Consider the following 24,230-nt stretch of genomic DNA (forward strand, 5'->3'; position numbering starts at 1 on the left):
GTGGGCACCGGGACTTAGCCTCCCTGGATCTTCTATGTCCTTCATTACTGGGGTTTTACTGACCCCCTTGACCATGCGCCCCTGCTGACTGCCAACACTAGTCATGGGCTTAAGGCCTCCCACTCCGTCCCCCTCTGGGGGCTCTGGCTCGGGTTCCTTGCCCCCTCCTTCCCACCGCCAGCCTCTCCGCCGCCGCTGCTCTTCCTGCTGTTTTCCGGGGGGTAGGTGAGGCCGGAGCTGAGGGGCAGAGGGAGGTGGGAGAATGCAGTGGGGTCAGGGGTGGAAACCTGGGTTAACAAGCCCCTTCCCCAACTTCCCTTGGGGCCCTTTCCTCTCCTCCAGAATACCACTTGGGTCGCTCGAGGAGGAAGAGTGTCCCAGGGGGGAAGCAGTACAGCATGGAGGCCGCCCCCGCTGCGCCCTTCCGGCCCTCGGTGAGTGAATGGAAGCCAGCGCTTGCCAGATGTGGCTCAGCTGGGTCCCTCCCCTCCAGCCCCAGCTGGAGCCCTAGGATTCTGAGAAAGGGGACTGGAGGGAGAAAGATTTTGTGTGTATGTGTGTCCCCACCTCTTTGGTCTCCCTCTTCTTGGCTCTGCCCCCTGCTTCTTGGACTAGCCCTCCCACCTATTCCAAGCTTGTGTGTGTGTGTGTGTGTGTGTGTATGTATGTGTGTGTGTGTGTATTTCCTTCACTGTGCCCAAGGGAGCAAGGAAGACAAGCTGGTATCAGGGCTCCTGTTCCCTTTCCCACCTCTAGGGACTTTTCTCCCATCCCACCTTATTTTAGGGACTGTATACCAGCTGAGGGGTAAGTAGGTAGGACTGACCCTGCCCCAACCCACCCCTATCCCCATTTCCTCCCCCCAGCAAGGCTTCCTGAGCCGGAGGCTTAAAAGCTCCATCAAGCGTACGAAGTCACAGCCCAAACTTGACCGGACCAGCAGCTTTCGCCAGATCCTGCCTCGCTTCCGAAGTGCTGACCATGACCGGTACAGGGGAGGGAACATGCGGGTTGAGATATGTGCAATATAGGGGACCTCTAGCGGTATGGGAAGGGAGGGGGTTATCCGAGGGCAAAGGTTGAAGGGCTCATGTTGATTGAGGGGTGTTATGGTGCAAGGAGAAAACAGAGAAGAGCTAGGACATGGCTGCAGGCGGCCGGAGAAGGGTGGGACATACGGAGAGGACAGGCAGGCAAGGAGGCGAAGGTAATGCCAAGGAGGGCATCTTCAGCCTGACAGAGGGTGGGCTCAGTCCAGGATCAGAGGAGCTGTACAGAAGGACAGAGAAGAGCCACACAGCCTGCCCATAAGGAACTCTGAATCCTAGGAAGTGGGCTCACTGGTTGGTGGAGGGGCAGCAGTGAGAGCTAGGTGGAACTGCCTGAGGGAAGGGCAGGAGGGGCAGGAGCAGCAGGTTGGAGTAGTGCTTGGGGTGACTGATGTTAACGGGTACAAGGTGGAGCTCATCGTGAGGGAAGGAACAGTGTAGAGTATTACAGAAAAAGGCAAGACCGGCACCAGTGTGCAGGGTGACATAATGGGGATCAGGGGCTGCAGGGTTAATTCATAGACTGAACCATGAAGAAGAAGCCCTCAGAGAAGTCCAGAGGGCACTGTCCTGAGGCAGGACTGAAGGAGACCTTTTGGTGGTTGTCTCTGTTGTTTGCTTCTTGGGGTCCCTCTCTGGGTATCCCTTTTACCCAGTCATCCCTGCAGAACCCTGTCCTCCCTTTCCCCTCTGTCTGGCCACCCCCGGAATTGGGCAGGTAGGGAGGTTGGGATAAGGTGAGTCAAACCTTTCCCTGCCCCCTTCCCATGTCACCAGAGCTGGATTTGGGGCCGGCAGGGGGTGAGGGCATGGTATTCCTGGCCGCGGGGGCGGGGGGCCGGGGGAGCGTGGCGCGCTGACGGCAGCCAGAGCCTGTGATGACGGGGCTGCTATAAATAACTTCATGGAGGCTCCCACACCCGAGCTCCCCCTCCCGCTTCCCTACTGCTCTCTACTCTTTATCCCCTACCCATCTCCATGCTGCTCGCCATCCTGTCCCTCTTCATTCCGTGCCCCTAGCCCCCTTTTTCTTTTTCTTCCCCACAGTGATTTTTGCCTTTCAGCCCCATCGCTTTTCCTGCGTCCATCTGTCTAGCTGCCCCTTCTCAGCCTCTCGCATCCTCTTTCTGCACATGCTTTTCCTCCTGCTTTCTACTTCTTGTCTTGCCTCCTTCCCCTTACTCCCATCTCCAGTGTCTAACCTTCATTCTGCTCCTTTCTCTTGTTTCTTACACTCTTCCTCACTCTTTCCCCTGATTCTACTGTAACTTTGTCTCTTATTCATTCATTCCTACTTTGAATCATGAAATGTTATTGGGCACTAACCAACTGTGTGCCAGGTCCAGGCCAGACAAGGATCTTCTGTGTGATTCTCCAGTTCTTATGTTGTGATCTTCTGTGTGACTCCTCGCTTTGCCCTTATGTTGAGACTTTGGTTTCTAGGGTCACCTAGAGGTCCTTTCTCCAAGGGGCCCTGGGCCCATCTTGGTTTTTTTCTCTTTCTTTTGCCAGGTCCATTCCTGCATTTAGGTATTTCTAGGTGTTCCCATTCCTCACAGCCCCTTAGATGTGAATAGAATGGCTGGTTTCTCTCACATCCCTCATGTCCTTCCTGAGGGGAGGCTGGGTTTCATTCTGTGAATTTGTGTCTATGTGCAGAGTGGTTCAGGAGACCTTTTCACCAAGTCTGCATTCTAAAATCACATTGATGAGTCAGGACCCCTGAGTCTGTAAGAAGAGTTTGGGGTCCTGATCCTCTCTCCTGAACCTTCTGCCTGCCAGGGCCCGGCTGATGCAAAGCTTTAAGGAGTCTCACTCCCATGAGTCCTTGCTGAGTCCTAGCAGTGCAGCTGAGGCCTTGGAGCTCAACTTGGATGAAGATTCCATTATCAAGCCAGTGCACAGCTCCATCCTGGGCCAGGAGTTCTGTTTTGAGGTATTGGGTCTAGTGGGCTTAGGACCAAAGGACAGGGATGCTGGAGGGTAGGGACAGAAAGTCCTAGAGGAATTGGCACAGGGGTTGATGTCAAGAGGATGTCAGAAACCTCTTGGGGCTAGGATAGGCCAGGGAGGCAGAAGTGGTGGGGAATCTTCAGTTCTTAGGAGTAAGTTCCCTCTGGAGTCCCATTCTCAACTCCACACCCTTTCTAGGTAACAACGTCATCAGGAACAAAATGTTTTGCCTGTCGGTCTGCAGCTGAACGGGACAAATGGATCGAGAATCTCCAGCGGGCAGTAAAACCCAACAAGGTATTGGGGAGTAAAGGGGACGTGCATGGCATGTCTGGGGCAAAGAATGAGCCACAGGGGGCCTAGTGAGTAAAGGAGGGGGAGGCTTGGGGGAGGAGGAGACAGCTTTGTAGGGGCCCTGAATGAGTGGGGGTGTCCACCCCCATTATTCCTAGCCCCCTGTTTCTTTTTCCTTTTTTTCATACTGTTACCCTACTTTGTGATCTATATCCCTACTATAGAAATCATAGACTTAAAAGAGAGTTGATGGGACTCTAGAAGTCCTCTAGTGCAGCTTCCTGTCAGGCAGGAATGCCTCACTGACATCCCAACAGGTGGCCACTCAGCCCCTACTTACAGCATTTTTGCAGAACACACAAAATTCAATTAGCCGGATCTCTGTGCCTCTATGAAATTAGTGAGAATGGAGTGGACTAGATAATCTCTAGGGTCCTTCTGGAGCAGAGGTTCCTCAAGTCTGTTTTTCCCAAAACTTCTACTTCCCAGGAGAAGTGCTCCCAGTTCTGTCATCTAGGCTGTGTATCCCACTTTCTAGCAAGATCACAGTTCTGGTCACTCTCATCTGGGGAAACTTGTTTCTCAGTGTCCTTCTTAAGAATTCTGACCCGGAGCTGAGGTTGTGGCTCAGTGGTAGCGCATGTATGACACACTGGGTTCAATTCTCAGCACCATATACAAATAAATAAAATAAAGGTCCATCAAAAACTAAAAAATATTAAAAAAAAATTCTGACCCATGCAGAGTCCAAACACTTTGCTTTTTTTCAGCACATTAGTGTTGATTGGTGTTGAAAAACGTCACCTAAACCTCACTGTGAGCTTGTGCTCAGTTATATCCCCAGGACATTCTCACACCAGCTATCAAGGCTCACTCATCCTGTATTTATGCAGTTAACTTATTTTTTTCAGTTTCTGATGATCTCTATAGAACTTTTCCATTTTCCTCTTCAGAATCTGTCTTAATATTTTTGTTTTATTATTCTAACTTTTTTCCCTAGTACTGATTAGCGTCTGAGGAACTACCCTTCTATGTTAGTTTCTTAAGCTGCTGTAAAAAATTACCACAAACTAAGCCTGGTGTGGTAGCATATGCCTGTAATCCTAGTAACTCTGGAGGCTGAAGCAGGAGGACTGCAAGTTCAAGGCCAGTCTGGGGAACTTAGTGTGAGAACTTATCTCAAAATAAAAAATATGGAAGAACTGGGGATATAGTTCAGTGGTAGGATGTACGGGGACAGAGGGGGATTACCACAAACTGGGTCACTTAGAGCAACAGAAATGTATTCTTTGACAATTCTGGAGGTCAGAAGTCCAAAATAAAAATTAGCAGGGCCACATTTTCTCTGAAGCACAAAGAACAGTCCTTTCTTGCTTCCTCATAGCTCCTTGGAGGTTGCTGGCAGGCCACGGTTTCTAGCTGCATCCATCTAGCTTTTGCCTTCACCTTCATATGGCGAGCTCCTTCTGCATGTCTCATGTCTCCAAATCTCTCCTTATAATAGAAACACCAATTATTGTTTTAAGGGTCCACCCTATCCAGTATGTCCTTAATTTGACTATATCTGTAAGGACCATATTTCCAAATAGGATCATATTCACAAGATTTAGATAGACGATGAATGTGGGAGAGACTCTCTTCAATCCAGTACAGCTTCTCAGCTGTACAATTGTTGTCTGGATCCCACTTTCTCATTGTCTCCTCTTTTGGTGTCTCCATCTCACTGTCCCCTCCCTTTTATCTACCCTACCCACCACCCCCACACCAGGACAACAGCCGCCGGGTGGATAATGTGCTGAAGCTGTGGATCATAGAGGCACGGGAACTGCCCCCTAAGAAGCGGTACTACTGCGAGCTCTGCCTAGATGACATGCTGTATGCACGCACCACGTCCAAGCCCCGCTCAGCCTCTGGGGACACCGTCTTCTGGGGCGAGCACTTCGAGTTTAATAACCTGCCGGCTGTCCGCGCCCTGCGGCTGCATCTGTACCGTGACTCAGACAAAAAGCGCAAGAAGGACAAGGCAGGCTATGTAGGCCTGGTGACTGTGCCCGTGGCCACCCTGGCTGGGCGCCACTTCACAGAGCAGTGGTACCCTGTGACCCTGCCAACAGGCAGTGGAGGGTCTGGGGGCATGGGTTCGGGAGGGGGAGGAGGCTCGGGGGGTGGCTCAGGGGGCAAGGGCAAAGGAGGTTGCCCGGCTGTGCGGCTGAAGGCACGTTATCAGACAATGAGTATCTTGCCCATGGAGCTGTACAAAGAGTTTGCAGAATATGTCACCAACCATTATCGGATGCTGTGTGCAGTATTGGAACCTGCCTTGAATGTCAAGGGCAAGGAAGAGGTTGCCAGCGCACTGGTTCACATCTTGCAGAGTACAGGAAAGGCCAAGGTAAGTGCCGTGCCCTCAGGGAAAAGTGGCTTGGGAATGGGCACTGACGTGGAGGGCAGAGAGGACAGGGCACACTTGCAAAATTGGGTTGTGCAGAGGCTGATCCTTGAATTTTCTTGGGTCCCAGGACTTCCTTTCAGACATGGCCATGTCAGAGGTAGACCGGTTCATGGAACGGGAGCACCTCATATTCCGCGAGAACACGCTCGCTACTAAAGCCATAGAAGAGTATATGAGATTGATTGGTCAGAAATACCTCAAGGATGCCATTGGTATGGTTCACCTTCAGGCCCTCTTCCCAAATCTGCCAGATGCCTACCCCAGCCCTAAACTTGGTTACCCCAGATCTCAAGTCCAGAGCCCAGGACCCCAGCCTCCAACCACCTGGTTCTGAGATTCCTCCAACCCAGGCAGCTCCCTACCCCTGCCCTTGGAAAGAATGACAACTTTCTCTTGTGCCCCTATTCCTCAGGGGAGTTCATTCGTGCTCTGTATGAATCTGAGGAGAACTGTGAGGTAGACCCCATCAAGTGCACGGCATCCAGTCTGGCAGAGCACCAGGCCAACCTGCGGATGTGCTGTGAGTTGGCCCTGTGCAAGGTGGTCAACTCCCATTGGTGAGACTGGGAACGCTGGGCTGGGGGGCCAGGGTTGGGGCAGTTGTGTGTTCATCTGTTCATCCATCTGTCCATCCTCAAAGAGGACTGAGCATCAGTTATGGGCAAAGCATTCTGGGTGCTGTAGAACAGAAGTGAATGTGCCTGGTCCCTGCCCTCAGAGGGCCTCTACCAGAATGAGTAGAAATCAAATGAGATGCACAGAAAACCACAGAACCATTGTAGTACGTGTGAAGTGCTGAGTAAGAGCCCCACCCCCACCCCCATGTAACATCAGGACTGAGAAGGTAGAGCTTTGATTGAGATAAGCAAAAAGAACTGCCTGGTGCTGGGCTTTGAAGATTGGGTTAGGTGCTGATGTTTGCACATGGTGGGAAAGAGACATTTCAGAAGGCTGTGGGACAGGCATGTGTGGGAAGGTGAGAAGGCCCAGGAGCTTTCGAGGGACAGTAACTAGAACAGGTTTAATAATGGAAATAGTAGGAAAAATATGTGGATGTGGGATTAGAGTTAGAATCTAGAAGGCCTCAAGTTAAGGAGTTTGAGTTCATCAGTAGATCATAGGATGCCATTAAAGGTGTAGCCACCAGGAATTTTCATGATTGAGAAGATGAATCCATAAGTAGAGTGGAGTGTGGGGGTTGACCAGAGTATGGAAAATGAAGTTCAGGCTATTGGGGACCGCTGTTAATGGGTTAGGAATGAAAATCAGATCTTAAATCAGGACAGTGATAAGAAATTTAGCAAGAGGCCACTGTTAAGGGCCCTCTGAGGGAAAGATCAGCAAGAGTTGTTAACTGATTGCAAAGGAGGGGGCCTGTCTGTGGGGAGTCAAGGATGACTCAAGAGGCCATGAGGCTGTAGCTGGGAGACTGGTGGCCTCATTGACAGAACCAGGAAAGTCAGGAGGAGGAGTCAGTTGAGGTGTGGGGGCGATGGTGAGCTCCGTTTTACACTAGTCAAGTTTAAGGTGTTAGTAGGACATTGAAATGGAACTGGGAGGTGGGGAGAGTGAGCTCTGAGCCATTCCAGGGACTGGGGATCATGCCTGGGGCACGTCCATCCCCATTTCCCTGGAATCCAGAAGAGTTGGGGGGTCCGAGCTCCCTGTACCTCAAGTGACCCTCCATCTCTCTCCCATCTCTGTCTCTCCCTGGTGTCTGTTTTTCTTCTCCTCCTCTCCTTGTCTCTCTCACACATCCCTCCATCTCTCTCCCATGTGTCTCTCTCCCCTCGCCTTCTCTCCCCTTCCATTTCTCTCTCCCAAATCTGTCTGTTCCCTCTACCGTGGCCCTCTTCTTCCAGCAGCCTCCTGTCTTCCTCCTGCAGTCCCTCCTTCCCTGTCTCTCTTACCTCTGTTTCCACACCCTCACCTCCTACCACCCCCCTCAGCATGTTCCCTGGAAGCTGAGGGTCTCTGGGGCTCAGTCCCGGTCTCTCTCTTTCTTTCTCTCTCTCTCTGTCTCCCCACCCCTTCCCCCCAGCGTGTTCCCGAGGGAGCTGAAGGAGGTGTTTGCATCTTGGCGGCTGCGCTGCGCAGAGCGGGGCAGGGAGGACATCGCCGACAGGCTGATCAGCGCCTCGCTCTTCCTGCGCTTCCTCTGCCCAGCCATTATGTCGCCCAGTCTTTTTGGGCTCATGCAGGAGTACCCAGATGAGCAGACCTCACGAACCCTCACCCTCATCGCCAAGGTCATCCAGAACCTGGCCAACTTTTCCAAGTGAGGGAAGCTTCAGGCATGGGTGGAGGGTGGGCAGGAAGGGTCTCCTGAGTCCCCAGAGACCCTGAGATGGGTAGATGTAAGGCCTTCTGTACAAGTGTGACCTCTCCCTTCTGGACCCCTTGGCCAGGTTTACCTCAAAGGAGGACTTTCTGGGTTTCATGAATGAGTTTTTGGAGCTGGAGTGGGGTTCCATGCAGCAGTTCCTGTACGAGATCTCCAACCTGGACACGCTGACCAACAGCAGTAGCTTTGAGGGCTACATCGACTTGGGCCGAGAGCTCTCCACATTGCATGCCCTACTCTGGGAGGTGCTGCCCCAGCTCAGCAAGGTCAGCAAGTGCTCCCTGTGCCCCATTGCTAGATGTTGCCAGAGGCACTTGGGGCCTGAGAAACTACTCCCCTGCACAGATTTTTCTCCCCTGCCTGTTCCCTGAGATGTCATACCACTACTCCTACCCAGACATCCTCCACCTGCACCTTCCAAGGCCCTCTTAGAGCCCACCAGTAATAGCCTTGCCCTTCCAGGAAGCCCTTCTGAAGCTGGGCCCACTACCCCGGCTCCTCAACGACATCAGCACAGCCCTAAGAAACCCCAACATCCAAAGGCAGCCAAGCCGCCAGAGTGAGCGGCCCCGGCCGCAGCCCGTGGTGCTGCGGGGGCCGTCAGCTGAGATGCAGGGCTACATGATGCGGGACCTCAACAGGTGAGCCCTCTGGGGGTCCCTGCCCTTACGTCCTAGGAACCCCATCTCTTCTATTCTGGATATTCTCACTGGGCCCCTTGTGCATCTCTAGGGCTTGAAAGGAAGGGATAAAGCAGCAAGTTCTCAGGGGAAAATGTTAAGGAGATAGGTACAGGCAGTGGGAGCCCTTCAAAGCCAGAGGGAACAAGGAACACAGCCCCAGAAGTGCCAAGGCTCCTCCAGCTCCCAGCTTAGTTGTAAGCCAAGGGGATCCCCATTACAGGCTCTTATTTGCTTTGTTCCTCTGCCCACCCGTGCTTGTCTCCAGGCTGAGGTTGAGCCAGTGTACATTGGCTCAGCCATGGGGTGTCAAAATAATCAAACATCTCTGTATGACTCAGAAAATAAGGATCCCCCCCCCCTCCGGCCTACCACCAGAACCCCGCAGACCTCCCCAAGATCCAGCACTTAGAGAAGCAGCAGCTGGAAGTCTAGCAGCCCCCAGATCCTGTTCTGGAACCTCAGCATTTGTTCTGAAAACTTCAGCATTTGTTCTGATGGGGCAGGCCCCCGGCCTTATTTGATGATCACCCTGCTGTTCTCTGCCCGTGTCTTTCCCTCCGTGATGCCATACCCATTCACCATTCCCACTGCTCCTGCCATCCATCCATGCCTTGCTCCTTCTCTCTGTCTGTGCTCGCCCCTCTTTCCATCTCTCTCCAGCTCCATCGACCTTCAGTCCTTCATGGCTCGAGGCCTCAACAGGTGAGGGGCTCTCCCCTCCCCAGCCCTCCTCTCCTCTCCTGTCAGCTCCCTCTCCCCCTCCTGACCTTCACCCTCCTCCTCTCCTCTCCTCAGTGCACCTCATCTCCTTCATATTTTCCCAGACTGCCCTCATCCCTCCTCTTGCTGCCCCCATTTCCCTTCCTCTAGGCCTCACCCTTTCCCAGAGGGGCCTTGTCCTTTCCCTTTTCCCACCTTTTCCGTCCCATCCTCCCTGCCTACCTCTTTAGGGCTGTCACCACTGGCTCTCAGCCCTTCCCTGTGGGTCCCAATTTTCACCTAAGGTCCATACCAGCTCCAGGAGGCTCAGTTGCCTGTAGCCTAGCTTTACCCTGCTTGTGTGTCTGTCCCCTTTCCTTTGACAGCTCTATGGACATGGCTCGTCTCCCCTCCCCAACCAAGGAAAAGCCACCCCCACCACCCCCTGGTGGGGGTAAAGATCTGTTCTACGTGAGCCGACCACCACTGGCCCGGTCCTCCCCAGCATACTGCACAAGCAGCTCGGACATCACAGAGCCAGAGCAGAAGATGCTGAGTGTCAACAAGAGTGTGTCCATGCTGGACCTGCAGGGCGATGGGCCCGGTGGTCGCCTCAACAGCAGTAGTGTTTCCAACCTGGCAGCTGTCGGGGACCTGCTGCATTCAAGCCAGGCCTCACTCACAGCGGCCTTAGGGCTGCGGCCTGCTCCTGCTGGACGCCTCTCCCAGGGGAGTGGGTCGTCCATCACAGCGGCGGGCATGCGCCTCAGCCAGATGGGTGTCACCACGGACGGTGTCCCTGCCCAGCAACTGCGCATCCCCCTCTCCTTCCAGAACCCTCTCTTCCACATGGCTGCTGATGGGCCAGGGCCCCCAGCGGGCCATGGAGGGAGTGGTGGCCATGGCCCACCCTCTTCCCATCACCACCACCACCACCATCACCACCACCGAGGTGGAGAGCCCCCAGGGGACACCTTTGCCCCATTCCATGGCTATAGCAAGAGCGAGGACCTCTCCTCAGGGGTCCCCAAGCCCCCTGCAGCCTCCATCCTTCATAGCCACAGCTACAGTGATGAGTTTGGACCCTCTGGCACTGACTTCACCCGACGGCAGCTCTCACTCCAGGACAACCTTCAGCACATGCTGTCCCCTCCCCAGATCACCATTGGTCCCCAGAGGCCAGCCCCCTCAGGGCCCGGAGGTGGGAGTGGTGGGGGCAGTGGTGGGGGTGGTGGGGGGCAGCCACCTCCGTTGCAGAGGGGAAAGTCTCAGCAGTTGACAGTCAGTGCTGCCCAGAAACCCCGGCCATCCAGCGGGAACCTTTTACAGTCTCCAGAGCCGAGTTATGGCCCTGCCCGTCCACGACAACAGAGCCTCAGCAAGGAGGGCAGCATTGGGGGCAGCGGTGGCAGTGGTGGCGGAGGGGGTGGGGGGCTGAAGCCCTCCATCACCAAGCAGGTAGGTGAAGGGAAGAGGAAGCAGGGTGGGTGAAGGCAACAGTGGAGGTGGAGCAATCTGTGCCCTAAGGTTTTGATTTTCTCATCACCTTTCATAAATTAAAACAATGTGTGTTCAGGGGCCGCAGTGTGACATGTGCTGTTGGGGCACCATGGAGATGATGGTGAACAGACATAAATGCTTGCTCTGATAGCACTCATTCCAGAGAGGAGACGTGATCAATCGCTTCTCTAGCCCCTGGGGTTAGGGTGGGGACCCGGGATACCCCCTAAAGCAGGGGAACAGGCCTGGGACTGTCCTGTCTTTTGGCTGTGTTCTCTCCCTCTGAATGTGCCCTGCCTTTTCCCACCTTGCCTTGTCCCAGCATTCTCAGACACCATCCACGCTGAACCCCACAATGCCAGCCTCTGAGCGGACTGTGGCCTGGGTCTCCAATATGCCTCACCTGTCGGCTGACATCGAGAGTGCCCACATTGAGCGGGAAGAGTACAAGCTCAAGGAGTACTCAAAATCGATGGATGAGAGCCGGCTAGATAGGGTATGCTGGTACCTGCCATCCAAAGTCTCAGTTTTTCCTTTCACCCATAGGGGAGACCTGTAGGTCATTCCAAGGGAATCATCTAGGCTTAGGCAGTTATAATAGAAAGAAAAGACAAAAACTGATCCCCTCTTGAGAAGCTTTCAGTCCATAAGGAGAACCCGACATAATCAGTCTGCTTAAAAGCCAACTCAGCTACACTGTAGACTATCTAGGGAGAAACATGTTCTATTCTAGGCTTGCCACGATGTTCTTCCCTAGGGAAGCCAAAGCTCTACTCCTGTTACTGCTCAGGAAAGGAAGTGACTTCCCTAGCAGTGGGAGCTACTTAGTAGGGCTGAGGCAGAGGGGATTGTGGTTGTACTACAGGTGATGTCTGGGTTATCCACTTACTGTCCCTTAGGAATAGGTGGCAAAGGCTTGATGGGCAGGGGTCTTTCAAATTGCTCCTGTTCTGGGCTTCAGATGCAGAATCCTTGAGAAAGGCTCCAGACTAGCACTTTCTAGAACATTCTGAAGTGATGAAAATGTTCTGTAATATGCACTATTTGGTATGGTAGCTACATGTGGCTAGTGGCTACTCTATTAGACATTGGTTTTTTGTGATTCAGAACTAAATTTTTAGTGTTAGTTTTAAATAGCTACATATGGGCTAATGAGGTAACTGAGTGATAGTTTGTGCTTAGTCTGTGTGAGGCCCTAGGTTTGATTCCCCAGAACTACAAAAATAAAAGTAAAATAAATAGCTACACGTGGCTTAGGTCTATCATATTAGCATAGCTCTAAGCTCTAGAGCTAGTAGGGCAGATAAAATGATTCTTCTGAGCTCTCTTGTTCCCAGAATTCCAGGGTCAGATTAGCAGAAAGGCATTCCTAAATTCTCAGCCTGAGATTCCCTTAAGATCACCTATCCCCAGGATAGCTAAGGAAGGAGTGTAAGATAGTACTTACCCCTCCTGCATCCAATGTCTTGCCCTCTTTCTCTCATGTGCTCATTCCTAGCTTGGGGCTGGAAAGTCACTTTTTAATTTCTGGGTTTGTTTATTTAAGGTGTGCCTATGGGTAGGTTGCTCTGTGGGTCCTCATGTGTTCCAGTGGACACACTTCTCAAGGCATAGGTCTATGACCTTGCTCCATCTTGAAGGAGCCTTAGCATCATGGCAGGGCATTCTCAAAAGCAGGCCTGAGTGAGTGTAATCCACAGGCAGAGAAAGGGTTGATGTCCTTCCCCATGCGATGGCTGTGCTGGGCAGACAGGGATGGGGGCTGGGTGGCTGAATGGGGCAGGGCACCTCTCACAGTGCGGGGTCTTGTGCCCGGCGGGCAGGTAAAGGAGTACGAGGAAGAGATCCATTCACTGAAGGAGCGGCTGCACATGTCCAACCGGAAGCTGGAAGAGTATGAGCGGAGGCTGCTGTCCCAGGAAGAACAGACCAGCAAAATCTTGATGCAGTATCAGGCCCGACTAGAACAGAGTGAGAAGAGGCTGAGGCAGCAGCAGGTGGAGAAGGATTCTCAGATCAAGAGCATCATTGGCAGGTGAGGGGCGGCCTGGGGAGGGGTAGCAAGGGAGAGCCTGAAGCTGAAGGGAGTGAGAGAGTGAGCTACTCCTCAGACCCCTGTGCCCATCTCAGGAGACCACCAGGAGAGCCTGCCACTCTCTCCCAGGGAGACAACCCACTCATCTCCTGCTTAGGGCATTAAATGTTTCTTTGCTAAACCCTGATGTTTCTTCTGGTAGAGTAACTTTTGAAGCCCTTGGAAAATATGGCAGGTACTGTCCAACCATCACTGTATCTGCACAGAGCCTGGGTCAGAAAACTTTGGTTGATTATTCTCAATGCAGTCTGTGAAGTTCACCCCAAAGCTGAGGAGGGATCCCTAGCCAGAGGAGCCCCTGAGCATCCCCATCTTGGGCACAGCCTCCCTTTCTAGCCTTGGTAAGGGATGCCATCAGAATGGGCCATTTACCCTGCACATGTTTCACCAAGCCCTGGATTCCAAAGGAGGTATCTTAGCAAGGGGATCAGTTATCTTAAAAACAGGGGGTGAGAACACCCAACCCTGTTCCAACCAGAACCAGTTCCATTTTGATCCATTAAAAATGTATTTCTGCATAAGACTTAGAATACATTGGAATAAAAGGGCTTCTTGACCTGAAACTTTTTTTTGAAACCACTGTTGTAATTGATATCATTTATGAGAGAGAACCTTGAGAGTCTTCACCAAAGTCAGGGAGATGCTGGGAATGATAAGGCTTGTAACAGGGACTCCTCCTGGGCTGGGAGGTACCCCAAGTTCTGCCACTGGAGGTGGCCTAAGTTCACTGAGGTGGCATAAAAGCCTGATCTTTAGCCTCAAAAGTTCTAAAGGAGGGGTACTGCTGTCTCTGTTGGGAAGGGGGCTGAGGGTGTCTGGGTGGTAGTAGTCTTTGAGGCATAGAAAGCTACCCTAACCAGAGAGATACCTGAGGGTCTGGACCCTGAGAGGAAGGCAGAGAGTAGCACCCTAAGTGACAGGGAGTCTTTTGAGTCATGACAGTGGAGGGATTTTAAAAAGGGGAGAAGGATTCCTGAGGCTTTTCCAGAAAGCTGCAGGGGTTTCCAGGATCAGGAGTTCCATGAACAGGCTCCAAGCCCGTGCCCGCCACTAACCCCACTGAAGCCCGTCCCTTCAGGCTGATGCTGGTGGAGGAGGAGCTGCGCCGGGACCACCCCGCCATGGCTGAGCCGCTGCCTGAACCCAAGAAGAGGCTGCTCGACGCTCAGGTGGAAATTACAATGTCATTTATCTTCTCCGTGTCCCATCCCCATCCATCCCACTGTCCTTTGTGCTCTCACTGCACCAGCCACCCCAGCCCCATCGCCATCTGTCTCTTATTGTCCTCTGTTTGTCTACTTGCCACTCCACTCAGCCCCCCAGTGACCCATCTTCATTCCATCGTCTGTGCCTTTGTCACTCCTGGCAGTGTCAACCCCACCCCGTGACTTCCTGCCCCATCCTCCCACTCCTTTCTGCGGCTCAGGACCTTCTCCCAGATCCTCACCCTTTCTGTCCCTAGACCCCTCCCAGTTCCTAGAAGCCCTGCCTGTTTGCCCTGTTGAAGGCAGGAGTTCACTTTCCTCTGAGCTCTTCTTGGGTGAGGAGGGCTAGAAGTTGCTCTTTGCTGGAATGGAGCCCAGAGCAGTCTGAGTGGTAGTTTCCCCAGGCCCTGGAGACTTGGGATCTGGGATCCCTATACCTTTGTTCTCCTGGCTCCCCATTCTGACTCCTTGGCAGCTTCTGTAGAGCCCCCTCTTCCTGGCTCTTCAGACCTTGAAGGCCTCCCTGGAACTTCCCACCCCATCCCAATCCCTCAGTGTTTCAAGTCTAGCTTCCCTTTGGCCTTCCTCCCACTCAGGCCTCACACCTGACTGACCCTCCAGCTCCCTGCCACCACCCTCTGCTCACCTCAGTCATGGTGAGCCTGAGGTTCCACATCTTACCCTTTGCTTTCCCAAAATTTTGGTCTTTCCTACCCATATTCCTCCTTCCTCTCTCTGACCACCAGGCCTCTCCACCCCCACCACCAAGGCTCCTGACCCCATCACCCCACTCTCTCCCCCTGCAGCTCCTCATCAGGTAATTCTCCTGGTTCCGCTTTGACCACTGGCGGAGGACACAGGGGGAGGTGACTCCGGACCACTACAGGTTGGTCGTGAAGCCTACCCCCTCCACTCTCCAGTGCCTCTCCCCCATCACTGCTGCCCTCTGCCCCCAGAGAACCTCCACAGTCTCCACCTCCTGACACCTCCAGCACAGACCCATCTCCCAAGGTATACTACTCAGAGACCACATGCTGATCCCTCCCTGCAACTGCCCCTGGAGGCCTTAGCAATAATTTGACCCTAAATAGACCCAGCACATTCACAAGTCACACCCCTTCCCTCCAGGCACACCTCTCCCATCCTCCTCCTAACTCTGCACCCTCCTCTTCCTCTACCTCTCCAGTGTATGTCTGTCACCCCCCATTTCACCAGAGCGTCCTTGGGGGTTGGGCTTTATTAATGGGGTGGAGGTGATGCTGGGTTGGGGGACCTTGGCTATAGGGGCTGTGCCGATTGCAGCAGGTAGGTTGGGGTTTCCTCCTCCTTCCCTAATCCTGGTTCTCTACCCTCTCCTTCTTCCCATTCCTCTTCTCTCACTCTTTCTCCCTTATACCTGTGAGGTAGAAGGCATTTGGGGTTCATGTTAGTCCCCAACTGGGTGGGAATTGGGAGTGGGCAGTTAATTCAAGGGGACTTTGAGGGGCCCTGGAAAAGTCTGTTGAGGTATCCTGATAGTAGGCAGGGTGGGTGGAACAAGAAGGAGCAAGGAACCTTGGACAGTTTTAGGACATGAACTGCCCTTGTGGCCTGGGAGTTACATCATGGGCTTAGTGGCCATGTTCTTTCCCAGGCAGAACTGATAGGAAAAGCATATCAAATAACCTCTATTCCTGTAAGAGCTCACATCTTGGGTTGCTAATGCCACTCATTACCCCCACCCCTCCTGCCACCCAGTGGTCTTACTGGACACAATCCTAACTAAAAAGCCAGTAAATGGGAACCTGTCAGCCACAGACATCATTTCTGAGATGCTTTATTTATGTGGGATTGATCTGCAGTGGGCAGTGGCTCCTCACACTGTAATTTTAACTCTCTGCCTGCCCAGCCTCTCTGTCAAAGTAGTTAGTGATCTGTAAACAGATGCTAAAAGGCACCAGGGGACCTTGCCATTTAAAAGACTCCTGCAGTGAATTCTTTTGTAAAATGAATAATGGCACCCTAATTTATCTTCTTTCTAAATTTGGGTCCATGGGGGTGTAGGGGGCTTGCCCATGTGCTGTCACCAGCAGACAAGTGGAGGGAAGGAAATTTGAGGATTCCTTTCCCTGCTCTCCCGCCACACTCAGGCTACCCTACCACATGCATTTTCCTCCCCCTCTGACTGGCAATGTGAGATACCAGTGAACTAAGAGGGAAGCTTTGCCTAAGATTGGGGTTTGGGTGACCTGAGAGGTGAGTCCTGGATCCTGGGATGGAAAGGAAAGCTGATCTGGAACTGTACTTGTATCCTTTGGAGATTTGGTCAGACATAGCTATGTTGCCAGGCCTAAATGCCCTATGGCCCAGAAAGTAATATGGATAATTTTTCTAAACCATTTTAGGTATTGGTCCCTTTGCAAATCAGCCATTAATTTAAAAGCCAGTTTTGAGCACAAATTTTTAAAAGCCAAGTGAATGACCCAGAGGTATGGGGGAATTCAGGTGGCTTTTCTCTTCTCTCCCAGCAGAGGAACAGAAGGTCGGGCTGAGGGCAGGAACCAGGAGTTGGTCCAGGAGCAATAGGAGGTGATGAGAACAGGTCCTGGGTGGGAGTAGGGTCAGGCACCCCTCACCCTCTAACTGGGATCCCAGGGAGAAGAACTGTAAGGAAAGTGGGGGTGGAAAGGAATGGAGCCAGTTACTGCTTCCTGGGGATGCAGAGATTGGGGCACGCTGTGTCTCAGCAGAAGCTCCTAGTCATTTCCACCAAGTGTGTGAGAGAGGCAGCCCTCCCACAAGATTTTCCCTTCCCACATCACTTCCCTGAATCCCCTTCCTTTCCCCCCAGTACAGTTAAACCTCTCTAATTTGGGATGTTATATTTGAGAAGATGGCCACTCTGAATAAGTGACAAATCTGAATGACAGTGTCTATTTAATGAAATGCATGTCTTCAAAATATATACAGTAAGTAGAACTCGGTGAATAAGGCCCTCAGGGAGCATGCCTTAATGAATAGATAGGAATGAAAAGTCTGTTTGCTGGTATAGGTTAAATACCCCCTCCCACAGACACTTTCCACCACTAATTTGCTTAGCCCACCCTTTCTGCACAGATAAAGGAAAACTCAAGCCCAGTTTTTGTTCAAATTATGAAAAAAATTCCAAATCCACGGGGGTTTGGAGTAACGAGGTTTTGCTGTACTGCCGCCCTTGGTTCCTCAATACAAAGTTCCTACCTGAGGTTGGGGGGTGGGCTGGGAGGGTGTTCCAAGAGGCGGAGGGTGGGCTAGGAGGGGGAATATAGGTGAAGCTAGTGGGGTTAGGTTGGGGGTGAGGTGGGAGCTTGCTGCTTTTGAGCTGGTTTCCTGGTGTTACACTCTGGGTTGAAGGTTTGAAGGCCCCTGTTAGGAGTCTGGGAAATGAGTCTCTACCTGATCCCAGAGGATCCTACAGGTGAGAAAAAACAGGAGGCTGGTGGGGATTGTCCTGGGAGGAGCGGGTGGACATGGCTTATGGAGTGGGTTGGCTAGTGGGGAGGTCACTGATAGGGGTCTGGCATCCAGGCCCCTGCGAAGCGTCTCAATAAGTCCGCGCTCTCCTCTTTGGTATCTTGCAGGAGAGGCAGCTTCCCCCCTTGGGTCCAACAAACCCGCGTGTGACGCTGGCCCCACCTTGGAACGGCCTGGCCCCCCAGCCCCGCCCCCCCCACCCCGGCTGCAGATCACCGAGAACGGCGAGTTCCGAAACACCGCAGACCACTAGCCCACCCAGCATCACAGACCTTCTTCTCCTTCCCCGTGCACTCCACCCCGGAACAGCACCAACCACCAGGACTGGACGTCACCGAGGGACAGTGGGATTGCCTCCCTGAATGCCTCCTTGGGGGTCACCAATCCTCCACCCCCATTGCACCATTTCTAGGAGGGAGAGCGGGAACCCTCAGCCGCCCTCTCTTCCTTCCTGTCGGGGTGCTGCCCCCTCTCTGACCCCCAGGGACCCTTGCCCCAGGACACCTCCTAACCCACACAGACCCCCTTCACTCCGGGGTGCTACCCCCATCCTCTGCCTCATCGTTCCCCTGAGCACTGGGGGACAGACCCTCACCCCCCACCCTGGGGGTGTGGCACCTCCAAACTTTCAACTTCAGGGTGATTTTTTAGCAGTAACCAGAGCTGACAATCTAACTCCTCTCCACCGCCCCATTTTTGGCCTCCCCTGCCCCCCTTGTAATGGGGAGGGGACCCCGGGTGAGGGGGCCCTATTACCCCTTGATTTCTCAGGAGCGTCTGGGGGGGCTCAGCACGCACAAACTCCTACTCCTCCTACCACTCTTAAATTTATTCCCTCCCCACCCAGAACCCAGATGGGGTGGAGGGGGCCGCCGGGGCAGGGAGGGGGCGGCAAGGGGGGAATGGGAGCTGTCTCCCCTTCTTCCCACACCTGATCTGCTCTCGGCTGGTCCCAGAGCGGGGTGAGGGGGCTTATGCCCCCCCCTCCCCCAGTGTGTTGGGGTGGGGTGGAATTGAGGTTAGGGTGAGGGGTTAGGGTTAGGAGGGTGTGTGTGTCAGGGAGGACAGACTGATTATCTGCCCTACCCTGACACACACAGTCCCCTGCCCCTCCCCTCTCTCTTGGTCTCTACTCCCAGGGGGAGGGGGGAACTTACTCTAGGAAAAGCCATGTCTCTCTCCCCCAGGGTGGGGGGACCTGTGTTGGAGGAGGGGTGTTGGGGGCCCCCTTCCATGACTCTGTCCCCCTGGGGAGGTAGGACAGGGCTGGGCTTCCCTCTCATCCTCCCCCCCCCCAATCTCTTTTCACCTCCCTCCCTCCCGCCAGCTCCACAATTTTTCGGTGTTTCTCTGTACATAGCTCTCTGGCGGGATAGGGGAGGAAGGATGGATGGGGTTTGGGGTGGGTAGGCCCTGGGAGGGGAGATGTCCCTCCCTGGCACCCCCTCCTCCCTGACTGCTGTCCCCTACTCAGCCTTGCCCCCTCATCCCTTCTTGCGTTTGGTATTGAGATTCTTCCCAGATTCCACCCTTCTTTCTTTTGTATGGACAGTTCCCCTTCAGTCCCATCCCTCTACACACATACACCCAGCCGGGGCCAAATTTATACTTATATAAAAGTTGTAAATATGTGAAATTTTATCCCTGTGCCCTTTCCTCTGCTTTCCCCACTTCAGGCCCTACCCCTGGACCCTTTCCTCTCTTCTTTGGCTGTTGTAATTATCTGGGGTTTGTACTGTACATATCGGGGTGTGTGTGTGTGGGCTGGGGGCGACCCCCCTCTGTACAGAGCTTCCTGGCCCCCTCCCCCCCGACCCTCCCCTTCCCCCCCACTCCCTTCAGGGTAGGGAGATGCTCTTCCTACCCGTTTTATTTTGTTTTCTCGTTCTCCCTGCCCCAGTCCCAGCCTTCTCTATCCCCCACCACTGTCCCCTTTTCTCCACTCCCAGCCCCATTTCCTTTTTTTCTGGAGTGTGTGGTGAAACAGAAAAATCATGTTTAATAAACGGAGATTGTTCTTTTATCGCTGCACTGACTTTATTAGCCTGGGATCTCCAGATTGACCAGCAGGTGATGAGAACTACTTTTTAATTGCAATGCTGTGTATTAAACCTGGAACCTTCCACATGCCCCGGAACCAAGCCGTATATCTCTGCCTTGATGCTATGATCTCATTGTCTACGATCACCCTCCCATTCAGCGAGATTTATTCTGTTTTAGAGCAGGGGTTCAGCTCTCCTCTCACCCACTGCTTCACATAGCTCTAAGGAGCAGGGATGGTATTTGGTGAGAGTTCCAGTATAAATCTACGTTTATTCTTTAAAAGAAATTACCTATAAATAAGGCTTATTTAAATTGTTGGTTAAAATTCTTACGTGCGAGTAGTGAAAAATAAAACCAAACTGGTTCCTTAGTAAATCCGGGATCCACGCCCTCTACTTGCCAGCCCAATGATTCTTGCCAGCCTCCGATTCCCCGCATGGAAACAGGACGGGAACACCTACCTCTCATGGTTGGTGGTAGAACACGAAATAATGGGGGTAAGTGCCCATCCCACACAATAGGTACCCAATTAATTTTGCCCCTCTCCGCACCTGCTGGGGGGCGGGCGCTACTCTTAATTACCAAGAAACGTAGCTTTGAAGGGCTGCGCTCTACTGAGAACCAGCTCCGGAGCCTCCGCCGCTGCCGGGACTCTGCAGCACCTGACAAGGCCAACCGCTGACGTCTGGGGATCAGCGGCCTCCTACCAGCCCCGCCTTTCTCGCCAGCATAACCAATCATCACGAGGTTTGTAGGACGCCGCTCTCCTATTGGCTTCGGTCCTAGCTCCGCCCTGCGCACGCGGCGGCGGTGACCGACGGAGAGGCCGTGGCTTCCGGCCCGGAACGACGCAGTAGCTGAAAGGGTCTGGAGAAGTCTGATCCGGTTGTGTAACGGTGGGGGCGTGTCGGAGGAGAAGGCTACCGGATCCAGATTCGTGGTGTCGGAGGCTTGCCGCGAGCCTGCTTCTGTGTGCACCCTGAAACGGATCGGAGCGGCGGGGCAGGAGCCGCCCGCGGCTGGCGAGGTCAGGCTTTGCTGAAGGATTACCTCCTCATCTCCCTCGGGGCCTGGAAGTTAAACCCCGGTTGGTGGTTTTTTTTTTTTTTTTTCCCCAGGGTGAGCGGGACTGATCTGCAGAAAGTGTCACTTACTGAAACATCCAATTGTTAGTTGGGGGCAGTTGTTTGAGAAGACAAGGGGAACTTTGTCCAGGGTTTCTGTGACTCCTGTTTCTTTTTTCCACAGCTTTTGTCTACCCCCAAATTCCCATTTCTTCCCGATCCTCTGGGATTTTTCCGAGGAGCCCATGGATACCTCGACACCTTTACCTCCTGCACCCACCTCCCCGATCTGCAATCCAGCCCCTCGGACAATCCAGATCGAGTTCCCTCAACATAGCTCGTCTTTGCTGGAATCCCTGAACCGCCATAGGCTAGAGGGAAAGTTCTGTGATGTGTCGCTTCTGGTGCAGGGCCGGGAACTTAGAGCTCATAAAGCAGTGTTGGCTGCTGCTTCTCCCTACTTCCATGACAAGCTGCTTCTTGGGGATGCACCTCGTCTCACCTTGCCAAGTGTCATTGAAGCTGATGCCTTTGAAGGGCTACTTCAGCTCATTTATTCAGGGCGCCTTCGCCTTCCCCTGGATGCTCTCCCTGCCCATCTCCTTGTAGCCAGTGGCCTTCAGATGTGGCAAGTAGTAGATCAGTGTTCAGAGATTCTTAGAGAACTAGAAAGTTCAGGTGGTGGAATTTCAGCTCGTGGAGCAACCTCCTACCATGCACTTCTTTCCACCACGTCTTCATCTGGAGGCTGGTGTATTCGCTCTTCCCCTTTTCAGACCCCAGTGCAGTCCTCTGCTTCTACTGAGAGTCCTGCATCCACTGAAAGCCCGGTGGGAGGGGAGGAGAGTGAACTAGGAGAGGTGTTACAAATTCAGGTGGAGGAGGAGGAGGAGGAGGAGGAGGAAGAAGAGGAGGAGGAGGAAGAGGAAGACCAGGGATCAGCAGCTACACTATCTCAAACTCCTCAACCACAGAGAGTGTCAGGAGGTTTTCCTCGGGCTCGTGGATCCCACCCAGTACCCATATCTGCTACTCCCCGCAGGCTTCCAGAGAGTGAGAGTGCGTCACTTGAACCTCCTGCCCCACCTACCGCACTACCCCCCAAAATTTTCTATATCAAGCAGGAACCCTTTGAGCCTAAGGAGGAGATATCAGGAAGTGGAACTCAGTCTGGAGGAGCAAAGGAGGAAACCAAAGTGTTTCCTGGGGGAGACACTGAAGGGAATGGGGAGCTGAGATTCTTATTGCCCTCAGGAGCAGGGGCAACATCTGGGGGAGGGAGTCCATCCTGGAAGCCAGTGGATCTTCATGGAAATGAAATCTTGTCAGGGGGTGGAGGACCTGGGGGAGCAGGGCAGGCTGTACATGGGCCTGTGAAGCTAGGGGGAGCACCCCCTGCAGATGGAAAACGCTTTGGTTGCTTGTGTGGGAAGCGCTTTGCAGTAAAGCCAAAGCGTGACAGGCACATCATGCTGACCTTCAGCCTTCGGCCTTTTGGCTGTGGCATCTGCAACAAGCGCTTCAAGTTGAAGCACCATCTGACCGAGCACATGAAGACCCATGCTGGAGCCTTGCATGCCTGTCCTCATTGTGGCCGTCGGTTCCGTGTCCATGCCTGTTTCCTTCGCCACCGAGACTTGTGCAAGGGTCAGGGCTGGGCCACTGCCCACTGGACTTACAAGTGATTGCTGGGGCCATACACTAAATTGTAGAACAAGATAGCCACTGCTGCTGATGCTTACTTACCCTTCCCTACCCTAGTCTTGGATCTTGTAATCATGTCAAGAGATTAGATATATTATGGACCCCTTATTCTTGGAGTATAGACCTCAAACTGGCAGATTGGAAGCTCAGATTTCTCACCTCAGATTTTTACTAATCACTCTATAGAAAAGTGTTTTATAGGCCATACTTAAATTGATTACTTGCCCATCTTGGACTTTCTTTTTGTAGTGTTGATACCATTGAGGAAACTAGATTTCAGATTAGAAGGTTATTTAGTGAAAGAAGAGTTAGAGCAAAATGAAACAATGATAAATGTTTTTTTTTTTTTTTTTTTAGTTTCCACAAGAAGTTAAAGGAGCTGGTCTCCAACTAGGATATGTTTAATTTGGAATGCTAGTAATTCAGTGACTAAGCTCTAAGTTTTCCTTTCCCTTGTCATTGCTGGAATGATGTGAGCAGAGTTCTTTTTATGTTTAAAAAAAAAAAGTTCTCCCCTCCCCCACCCCCTATCTCCCAGTACAGGGGATGAAACCTAGGTCCTTTCACACTAGAGCAGTGCTCTACCACTGAGCTACTCCCCCAGCTCCTATGTACTTTTTTATTGAACCCTTCCAGAATCCCTTCAGAGTGAACGTTTCTTTCTCACCAGTGGACACCTTCCCAACATCTTGTTTTTAATGTAGGTGAGCACTTTATCAAGTTGAGCATTCCAGGTGTCATTTCTAGAACCTTCTTTATTAGAGGATAATCCCCCAGCAGCCTGTGCCTCTTGTTTACCTTTGACCACTGATGATTTGTATATTGATCACAGGTGATCAGTGAACTCAGGAGATAGCAACTGACCTAAAATGCTGTCAGAGTAGCACTGCTCTGAACAATTGCCATGGTCAGAGGGACTCAGGGCTAAGACTGCACATGCTGAAGGCTAAGGAGTAACTGTGCAAGGGGAGCACGCCACCTTTTCATTCCACCCACATTTGAGACAGCCCCTCTGTTGAGAGGTGGAGGCATAAATATTGGAATTGGGGTGGAGGGAAATTTTACAGTTACTTAATTTCTTCTAATAAACTTTGCCCTGAAATCTAAAGTGACAGTGGACTGGATTGATTCATTTGTGTGGAAGAGATGAGAACATCTGAGAACAGAGCTGCAGAGACAAGTGTTTCTTTTGCAGCTCGGCAGTGGTGGAAGAACGGGATGTTTTCAGGGTTATTCATAGAGAATACTGTCCTGGACTTAACCTTGAGTAACCTTACCTTTCAGACTTTATACCCCAGGTGTTACTTAGTATTGTCTTCTTTTTTTTGAAGGGGTGGACCCACTTTCATTATTTATTTATTTATTTATTACAATACTGGGAATTGAATCCAGGGGCATTTTATCAGTGCTCCATCCCCATCCCTTTGTATTTTTTGCTTTAACTTGTGGTCCTCATGCCTCAGCCTCCCTAGTCACTGGGATTACAAGTGTCTGCCACTAAGCCTGACTTAATGTGATTTTTACCCATGAGATCCCTCAACTTTCTGTATTATGTATAACATTTGGTTTATTCTACAAACAGTGCAAAGCACTGTGCTAGACTGTGATTAATACTGTGCCCTCAAAGAGTTTACAACTACTAAGCTAGATAAG

The 24,230-nt window shown here is 52.4% G+C and overlaps 2 protein-coding genes and 1 long non-coding RNA gene across 4 annotated transcripts; 2 read left to right on the top strand and 1 right to left on the bottom strand.

Moving 5' to 3' along the window:
• The first annotated feature begins 6 nt into the window (after positions 1-6).
• Positions 7-19,789, top strand: Syngap1 (synaptic Ras GTPase activating protein 1). The gene is given in 18 exon segments (XM_048805101.1): positions 7-221; positions 343-434; positions 867-988; positions 2,832-2,985; positions 3,201-3,299; positions 5,065-5,688; positions 5,816-5,960; positions 6,161-6,305; positions 7,790-8,026; positions 8,157-8,358; positions 8,555-8,733; positions 9,436-9,477; positions 9,861-10,932; positions 11,297-11,470; positions 12,798-13,009; positions 14,148-14,238; positions 17,874-17,940; positions 17,943-19,789. Coding segments are annotated over 18 exon segments (3,852 nt in total). The 5' UTR covers positions 7-103; the 3' UTR covers positions 18,020-19,789.
• LOC125617417 lies at positions 4,559-20,519 on the bottom strand. The gene is made up of 2 exons (XR_007348399.1): positions 20,392-20,519; positions 4,559-4,790 (listed from the first exon to the last, which is right to left on the bottom strand). It is a non-coding gene; the product is annotated as an uncharacterized LOC125617417 (long non-coding RNA).
• A 138-nt stretch (positions 20,520-20,657) lies between these two features.
• Zbtb9 (zinc finger and BTB domain containing 9) lies at positions 20,658-23,685 on the top strand. Of its 2 annotated transcripts, none has more exons than XM_015487542.2 (2): positions 20,658-20,836; positions 21,058-23,685. In XM_015487542.2, exon 2 carries the CDS (start codon positions 21,119-21,121, stop codon positions 22,556-22,558), a length of 1,440 nt encoding a protein of 479 aa, XP_015343028.1. In that variant the 5' UTR covers positions 20,658-20,836; positions 21,058-21,118; the 3' UTR covers positions 22,559-23,685. The 2 variants fall into 2 exon arrangements, with proteins under 2 accessions (XP_015343028.1, XP_015343027.1); XM_015487541.2 differs by having other exon boundaries at positions 20,659-20,896.
• Positions 23,686-24,230: the final 545 nt, after the last annotated feature.

The sequence above is a fragment of the Marmota marmota genome, unplaced genomic scaffold (assembly GCF_001458135.2).
Source record: "Marmota marmota marmota unplaced genomic scaffold, marMar, whole genome shotgun sequence".
NCBI classification, from domain to species: domain Eukaryota; kingdom Metazoa; phylum Chordata; class Mammalia; order Rodentia; family Sciuridae; genus Marmota; species Marmota marmota.